The 9,361-nt window shown below is 34.2% G+C and overlaps 2 protein-coding genes across 2 annotated transcripts; both read right to left on the bottom strand.

The window, feature by feature from the left end:
• Positions 1 to 8,303: 8,303 nt before the first annotated feature.
• On the bottom strand, positions 8,304 to 8,756 carry LOC120125773. Its single transcript, XM_039144117.1, has one exon. The coding sequence runs from the start codon at positions 8,754 to 8,756 to the stop codon at positions 8,304 to 8,306; it is 453 nt and encodes a 150-aa protein (XP_039000048.1).
• Positions 8,757 to 8,923: 167 nt separating this feature from the next.
• On the bottom strand, positions 8,924 to 9,361 carry LOC120125772. Its single transcript, XM_039144116.1, has one exon. It carries the CDS (start codon positions 9,359 to 9,361, stop codon positions 8,924 to 8,926), a length of 438 nt encoding a protein of 145 aa, XP_039000047.1.

Genomic DNA, 9,361 nt, shown 5'->3' with positions numbered 1-9,361 from the left:
GAAGAAGATGTGTTAAGTTCTTAAAAGATTATGATATGATAATTGACTATCATCCCAGAAAGGCTAACGTGGTAGCGGATACTTTGAGCAGAAAAATGTTTGCAACCTTACGAACTATGAGCACAAGATTATCTTTAACTGGAGATGGTGGTTTATGTGCAGAGTTAAAGCTTAAACCAGCATGGTTGGATCGAATTGGAGAATTACAAAACAAAGATGAAATATGTTTGAAAAGAATAGAGCAAGTAAAGAATAAAGAGATTAAAGATTTTGAGGTTAAATCGGATGGGAAATTGTATTATAAAGAAAGCATTGTGATACCTGACGATGAAGAGTTGAAGAAAGATCTACTGACAGAGGCTCATTACAGTCCATTGACAATGCACCTGGGTGGAACCAAGATGTATATGGATTTAAAAGATCGATATTGGTGAACAGGCATGAAACGAAGCATCATTGAATTTGTGTCCAAGTGCTTAACATGTCAACAGGTTAAAGGTGAACATCAAGTTTCGTCTGGATTATTACAACCACTTTTTATTCCTCAATGAAAATGGGAAAATGTTGTGATGAATTTTATTTTGGGGTTACCCTTGACTCCGAACAAAAGAGATTCAATATGGGTAATTGTTGATCGATTGACCAAGTCAGCACATTTCCTTCTCGTCAGAACTGATTTCTCTATGGAAAAGTATGTGGAACTCTATATTAGAGAAATTATTAGATTGTATGGAATACCTATTTCTATAGTTTTTGATGGAGACCCTCGATTCACCTCGAGATTCTGGAAATTATTGCATGGAGCGTTGGGGACTCGTTTAAATTTTAGTACAGCCTTTCACCCCCAGACGGACGGACAATTAGAGAGGACTATTCAAATATTGGAAGATATATTGAGAGGGTCGTGGGAGAAATATTTACCACTGGCAGAGTTCGCTTACAATAATAATTATCAATCTAGTATTAAGATGGTACCCTATGAGACGTTATATGGGAGAAAATGTCGTACGCCATTAAACTGGTATGAACTCAAAGATCGAAGCATGTTTGGTCTGGATTTGATTCAAGATGTTGAAGAGAAAGTTTGGGAAATTTAACATAATCTTAAAGTGGCATTTGATCGGCAAAAGTCTTATTCTGACCTTAAAAGAAAAGAAATTGAATTTGAAGTTGGAGATAAACTGTTTCTGAATGTATCTCCATGGAAGAAAGTATTACTATTTGGTCGGAAAGGAAAGTTAAGTCCTAGATTCATCAGGCCATATGAAGTTGTTAAGAGAATAGGACCAGTGGCATATCAATTATCTTTGCCACTGGAAATGGAGAAGATCCATAATGTCTTCCATGTGTCCATGTTACGAAGATATAGATCTGACCCTCTCACATCGTTGCACCCGAACAAGTAGAAGTCCAACCTGATTTGACTTATGAAGAGGAGCCAGTGAGAATATTAGCTTATATAGTCAAACAATTAAGGAATAAAATGGTTCCGTTGGTAAAAGTGCTATGGAGAAATCATAAGGTAGAAGAAGCCATGTGGGAACGTGAAGAAGATATGCGACTTCAATACCCCCATATGTTCGTGCAATGAAAATTCGAGGATGAATTTTATTAAGGGGGAGATTTGTAACATCCTTGATATTGGTTTCAGATTTTAGTGATTAAAGTAGAATAATTGAAAAGTTCAATGACTTGTTTGAGCTATAATGTGTATGATAAATTTATAAAAAATAAGGATTAGAAGAACAAGATGGTCTTTTTATAGCAAGATAATTATTTAGGTTAGTATTATATTAACCCACGTGGAAGTATAAGAAACCAAAAACAAGTTTCCAGAGTTCTCCTCTTCTTCATACGTGAGACCCGAGCTTAAGGTAACATCTCTTGTTAGTGAATTTCTTGTTGAATTTATGGTTGATTTATGACTATTAGACAATAGTTAAGCTTAAAGGAAGTTTAATTTTCTCTAAAACAACAAGAGGATGGAGTTAGGAAGGATTAAAGTAAGGAGGTGAATAACTGAAATCTTGATAGAAAGGTATTAATTAGATTTCAAGATTAAATTTGACTTGTCATTAATGGAATTAAGGAATAGGAAGCGTTAGAATGAGAATTAGAACATGTTAGAAATTGAGTGTGATTCTTGAATGTAATATAAAGGATAGAATTTGGAGTTTAAGGAAGTGATTATTGAGTAGGAATGAGTGTAAGTATATGTATGCAAGTTAGGGATATTAAAGGAGGTGAAATATGAAGAGTTGAACTGAAAAGAGAGTGATTTTCGTGCTTAAAATGGCATTTCTGGGCTAGGGGTATCGATACCCATTCAACAGGTACTGATACCCTCTCAAACGAGAAGAATTACAGAATGTCATAAGGGTACCGATACCCCCTGTTGGGTACTTATACCCCCTTGAACGAAAAATTACAGAATGCCATGAGGGTACCGATACCTTAAGTAGGGTATCGATACCCCTTAAAGGAAAAATGAAATATTAATTCTTTAAATTTGTTTAAGCTATTAGAAGTTAATTACAAGGTTTAGGCATATAATAATCATTTTGAAAATTATATTTATGTATATTCAGAGCCTAAACAAGTTCTGGAACAATTACCTAGTAGGATCGATCGAGGGAAAAGCAAATAAATATAGGTGAGTGCATATGCATAACATGATTATAGTAGTGCATCCAGATTCTAGACTTGTGATAAGTCTAGATTCAATACGTTGATGCATGATTCATCTCATATTATGAAATATAATGGGAATTCATACTATGTGCATTGTGTAATATGTTTTAAACGAATATGTATGCAAAATTATATGGACTATGTGATGAAGGTAAGGAAATGTAAATGATATGTCTATGTGATATACTATGAAAACTGAGAAAAGCCCATGTTATGTAGATGAGAACTACAGGTATAGTTGGGATGCCAAGAGTAGAGGGTCTAAGCGGTCCTTCGGGACATATATGTATTCTTTGGAACATTTGTGAGATCTTTTGAGACACATACTTGATCCTTAGTATATGTATATGATTCTTAAGGAATTTTCTATGTGGTCCTTCGGGACATCTTATGTGGCACTTCGATGCAATTCTACGCGACACTTCGGTGCAATTCTATATGGTACTTCAGTGCATTTATACGAGCTGTAGTGACAGCATAGTGCACAACCTCACATTACTCGCATACCTTAGGTTCTCAGTATGGTATCATTGGCCAATAAACTTATTATTGTGAATTCATGAATGTTAAATTAATATGCTTATGTGTAAGATACATGGTTATGGATATTGCATTGATTAAATACATATTCTCATTTCACTTTATCTCATTATGGCATTTTCATTACATTTACTTACTATTATTATATTGCCTCACTAAGTCAACGACTTAGCGTGTGAGTGTTTCACACGTAGGATCCAAGAAGTAGAAGAGATAGATTAAGCAGCTGGACAAGATTACTCCTGCAACTATCAGATCAGAAGCAACTTAATCAGTAGGTCATTTTGTTATGTAAATGAATGTTGGCATGTAATCAAATGGTCAAGTTGTGTATGCTCTGAGTATTTTGACAAACTTATATGAACCAATGTGTACTATAATATTTTACTTATATAAGTCCAAATATTTTATTATTTTGTTAAGAATATGGTTTTAATAAGTTAATGTGACATCTCGGACTTGTATCCGGGTCGGGTACGGGTTGGGGGTGTTACATTCTTTTTATTGAGGATGAGGTTCAACGGAGGGTAAGTCTCATTTATAATGTGTTTCTTGAGTTATATGTATTTTATTCAAAAAAAATGCACCTTGTGGTTCTTTCTCTTCTTCTTATTCCAATGTAACACATCCTTAGGCAGAATTGACTCAAGTTCCAATCAGCCTCGAACATTTAGAAAATCATATCTATTTCAGGTTAGAATTGCCCGTCCAGCTCAGTTGGTAGAACGTAAGGCTATTAACCTTGTGGTCGTAGGATTGAGTCCCACGGTGGGCAATTCATAATTCTGACTGTCGGAGGTCTTCCACGGAAGTTGTTCTCAACCCGTTGGGGGCAACCTACTACCTTACCTCCCCCTTACCCCATTACATATGGGAATAAGGTCAGCTAATTTTATATCTATTTCAGGTTAGTTATTATAATTTCGAGTTGAATATTATCTCATTTATTTCCTTTTTTCATTTACTAATTTTTGTCTTTTATTTTTTAGAATTTTATGCCAATTTAGATGCTTCAAGGAGTGGACGATCTGATGTTGATTCTTACATTAGTTTTCCCCTTGTCCCTCATACTGGAGAATTTAACTTTGATATTTTGGAGTATTGGTCATTCCAATTACTTTAGTTGCATCTAAATCGTTCTTTAGTATGGGGGTTAAATTTTGAACAAATTAAGAGCTAAACGCTTACCTAAAAATGTTGAGATTTTTGTAACAATTCGTAATTAGTTGTATGGTTTTGAGTCGGAGGATAATGATGAAGAATATCTTATTGTGGTTAATGAGTCTTCTATGTAAAGGTATGCCAAATTTTTTTAATGTCATTAATATTTCAAATTGTTTATTAATTATTTTAATTTTCCTTTTATTTTTTAGGGTATCTAACGGTTAGTGGAACCATTGGAATTGGATATAATGTCCCTTCAAAGGTAACTTAATATTTTATATTTATTATGTTTATTTAATAAAAGTTTCAAATAGTTCATTAATAATTCTATTTTTTTGTAGGGTGCCTTGCAACATACAATAGTTGGTGCTTGATTCTTCTTGATATTGCTTGATTATGTTTTATATTGTTTACTTATGTTTGATATTGGTTTATTCTGCTTGATATTTCTAAGGGTTTGGTAAAGTCGAAAATGTTTGGAACTGTTGGTCATCTAATTCCCTTTGGCTTTACCACTGATTGTATGCATTCTGAATAAAGGATGCTTGCTGAATTGATGCAATAATGCTTGCTAAATTGATGTAATGATGCTTGCTGAATTGATACAGTGATGCTTGTCAGTTGCTGGTGTCTGTTTGTAATACCCCAAATATCTGGTCAGAGACTTTATTAAAAAGATTTAAAATTTGAAGATTTATTTGAATAAATGGTAAAAGATAAGAAATTGATTTGGAATAGTGTTTTAGACTAAATTGTAATAATAGATGAATTAAGAGGGCATTTTGGTCTTTTAAGGGGAAATGAATTTAAAATACATTCTTTATTAGGGATTTTAAATAAGGGAAAAGAGGAAAGTTAATTTATGTTACTCTTCTTCTTCTTCTTCATGTGGGTAGTGTTCTTCTCCATAACATAAGGTAAACTTCAATTAGCTAGTTCTTCCTTCCGATTCTGGTTTGCTCTTGTAACTTTAAGTGATGTGTAAGCTTTAGGAAGGGGTAAAGAAGATTAAAACAAAGAGGTGGATATTTTATATGAGATTTAAGGAAATGAGTTTTTGAATGATATGTTAATATATGAGTTTTTTATTAAGGTTTATTAGTAGAATTGACTTGTCAAAGGAGTAAATAAGAGATTAGAAACATTGGATATGATTAAAAACATGTTAGAAAAAGTGATATGATTCTTGGGTTGAGATGTTCTATGGAGATTTTAGATGTTGTAAGAGGCTAAATGAAGTAAAGTTAGTTGGATTAAGTAAAGAAGAGTTTATAGTATTGTTGGAGGTAAAAGTAAAAGATTAGAGGGAAAAATTAAGTGAAAATCGAGCTGAAAAATGGTAAGTCTGGGTAATGGTATCAGTACTGATAGAACAATACCGATACTAGGGGTGTGCAAAATTACCCGACCCGCCGATCCGGATAAAAAAAAGCAGGTAATTTTCTTTAAAAAATTACCCGGCTGGGTCAGGCCCGGGTCACAAAATTTGATTTTTTCGGGTTCCAGGTTACCCGAGTACCCGGTTAAGTTTTTTTTAATATAGGCCACATGATCCTGCTGCTACCATTCCTCATCAAAGTTCCGATCCATTAACTCGGTTCCATGAAGCAAATAACCTGCATTCTGGTGATATTCGACCATCACCTCATTTCCATGAAGCAAATAACCAGCATTCTGGTAAATATTCCACCATCACCACAGTTCCATGATAAGATCGACAACCAGCATTCAAATATTTCATCAGTACCTCCTTCATTTCCTTATACCGATTACCCTTTTAACGATTAATCTTTCCTGCAAGAACCCCAACGAGACTTCCATCCATCATTTCCTGGAAACTAATCTGAAAATCCCATATACCCTCAACCATACAACTATCAAACCTATCAGCAAGATCAACCACCACATTTTCTGGTTGGTTACCAATCCCACGAAGCTCCCTCATATTCATTTCCAAGTTTCTCTGAAAGTAGCTTACCTGCAGTCCCGTCTTACTATGTTTGTTTGGAAACTCTTGACATTTGGTAAAACATTTTTCCCTGTTTTGTTTAATATGCTTAATACACTTCGTTTCTAATAGTCAAAAGTAGGCATCTGGTTTGCAGCTTTGAAGATATATACATATTAAAACCTCTTTGTTCCTACTTGCTCTATTATTTTATGATAGATGCTATCTAAATGTTGTGAATCTCATGTATTTTCTGTAAATGTACAAGTATAAATTATTTATATATCAAAAAAATGAAAATTTTTGGGTATGTCGGGTACTCGAAACATCCGGGTCGGGACACGGGCTGAGAAATCACTGACCCAGATATTCCGGGTACCCAGATTTGCACACCCCTAACTGATACTATAGGTATAAATGGATAGAAATGTGACAAACAGTATCGGTACCTATGAAAGTAGTATCGATACTGATGGGGTATCGATACTAACAAGGGGAAGTATCAATACCATGGATAACAGAATGCCAAAATGGTATCGATACCGAATGGGAGTATCGGTAACATAGTGTAGTAGTATCGATACTGAGAGAAAGGTATCAGTACCATAGTATAGAAGTATCGATACCATGGTAGGGGTATCGATACTATTAAGCCTGGAACTGTTAGATCGATTGAAATTGTTATAGTTATTGAAATAATGGTACTTTTGAATATTATTAAAGTATAAATGTTAGGGAATATACTAACATTTGGTGTGTATATGTCTTTAATGGATGCTTGTGTAGATCATAACCAAGCTCCTGAATCTAGCAAGACAAAGGGGAAAGACAAAGTTGCTGATTAGTCAGACATCTCTACATATTATTAGCGGGGATTACCAGGTGAGTACATTTATTGTAATTATTCGAGATGAAGAAGATTCACAATGATTCAAATTAGAATGTTTTAATTTAATGTATGTTTTATAGTATTAATATGTTATCATTATATGTATGGAAAGGATATAATGAATGAGTTTTAGAGTATGAACTATTATAAAACGAATTCATAAATGAAATGCATAACGGTGCATTAAGGTATAAAAGGATGCCATAAATGAAATGCATAACGGTGCATTAAGGCATAAAAGGATGCCATAAATGAAATGCATAACGGTGCATTAAAGGCATGAAAGGAAGTCATAAATGAAAATAATGAATAATTACTCAAGAAAAATGGGAAAATGTAAAGAAAGAAAGGTATGTTGGACATACTAAGAATGTTTATGATGATAGTATGAAAGAAGTTTGGTTTCAATAATTGGGACTTATTAAATCCTTAGGGATGATATGAATTAGTTCGAAATCAAATAATCATGCTATACTTAAATATATATTAATGTTTCTTTACAATATTATGTCTCACTAAGTACATATTTAACGTGTGTTGATTTCACGCGTAGGTAAAGACAGAGATTAGTCAAGTTAGGAGTGCAGCAGTAGCAGCGACTATCATCAATTAAGGTTGAATCGTCAGTAACAATAGGACAATCTGATTTATTTTGAAAAAACTTAGTTTTTTTTATAATTTTAATTTTATTACCCAATAATACAGTGTTTTGCTACAACAAAATCCCATTAATGGGATAAGGAAAGCCTACTTACAACAGAGATGGGTGGTCAACACCCCAACGATTACAAAGATAAATATTGATACTATCTAATCTATTTATATTCCTTTTTCTGAATTGAATACCTATAATCTCTTTAATTGAATTCAGAATTTCTTCAACACTTCTTTTGCTTCCTTGGTACAATCTTCTATTTCTTTCTTCCATATGGTATAGATTAAAGCACACCAAGCAAGTTTCAAGATAGTAGTGAGGAGTGACTTTTCTTTCCAAGAATCATTGGCCCAGACTAACATGTTCACCCATGGTAAAGTTGGAGTGTTCAGGCCGGAGAGATTCATGATGACCTTCTATAGGGAAACTGCCAAAGAGTATTCACTGAACATGTGGTCTCTAGTCTCTGTAACTTCATTGTAGATTATACATGTGCCATCAGTAACTATTCCCATTCTAAGAAGCCTCTCCTTAGTTGGGAGCCTATTCAGAAGTGTCATCCATGTAATCATGTTGTGTTTTGGAATGTGAAGAGGAAACCATATCAATTTGTACAATGAGACTTTTTCTCCTTTCACCCGGAGTGCTTTCCAAATATCTTTTGTTTTAGTTGCTCCTGTAGATAAAATTGAGATGGCAACTGCCCTTTGTTTCAAAATGCGTCTGATACACCAGCTAGAATTTGTCACATCTTCCATCAACAGAAAGTCTTTATCCTTAATAACATAGTTTTTATCCAAGCTACCCACAATGATCCATACCCTACAAGGATGTTTCGTATAAGTTGTATCATACATGCTTTGTTCCATATTCTAACATCTTTTAGTCCTAGCCCTCCTTCAGATTTCGGTTGGTAGATTTTCTGCCAGCTAACTTTGGCTCCAGTGGCGGTCTTATCGGTACCTTTCCAGAAAAATCTAGAGCAAAGTTGTTCAATCCTCTTAATCGTGGTCTGAGGTAGAATTAATTGCCTGCACTAGTAGTTTGATATACTGAAGATGACAGCTCTGATGAGTTCTAATCTTCCTGCATAGCTCAAGAACTTTCCCGACCAATGATGAAGCTTTGATTTGATCTTTTCAATGAGAACCACACGGTCCTTTTCTTTGAGTTTCCTTGTGGTTAAAGGAACCCCTAAGTATCTCACTGACAAGTAATCATGTTTGAATCCCGTTGATTGTAATAAATGCTCTAGATTTCTGGAAGTGATTCCTGTTGTATATATTTCACATTTGGCAGCATTAAGTTTTAGACCTGACATTTCATAGAAATGGTCCAGTACACTAATGACTCCAACAACAGATTCAATATTTCCTTTACAGAAGATTAGAACGTCATCTGTAAAAGAAATGTGAGTGAGGTCGATCTTCTTACATTTAGGGTGGTATCCGAACAAGCCTTTCACTGTAGCCAT

The sequence above is a fragment of the Hibiscus syriacus genome, unplaced genomic scaffold, assembly GCF_006381635.1.
Source record: "Hibiscus syriacus cultivar Baekdansim isolate YM2019G1 unplaced genomic scaffold, ASM638163v2 tig00110443_pilon, whole genome shotgun sequence".
NCBI classification, from domain to species: Eukaryota; Viridiplantae; Streptophyta; class Magnoliopsida; order Malvales; family Malvaceae; genus Hibiscus; species Hibiscus syriacus.
The sequence above is the reverse complement of the archived record's forward strand: the minus strand, read 5'-3'. Positions and strand labels throughout refer to the sequence as shown.

Bases quoted from the DNA above. Each gene is read 5' to 3' on its own strand.
- LOC120125773 (XM_039144117.1), bottom strand. From the start codon at position 8,756: ATGGAACAAAGCATGTATGATACAACTTATACGAAACATCCTTGTAGG.
- LOC120125772 (XM_039144116.1), bottom strand. From the start codon at position 9,361: ATGGCTACAGTGAAAGGCTTGTTCGGATACCACCCTAAATGTAAGAAG.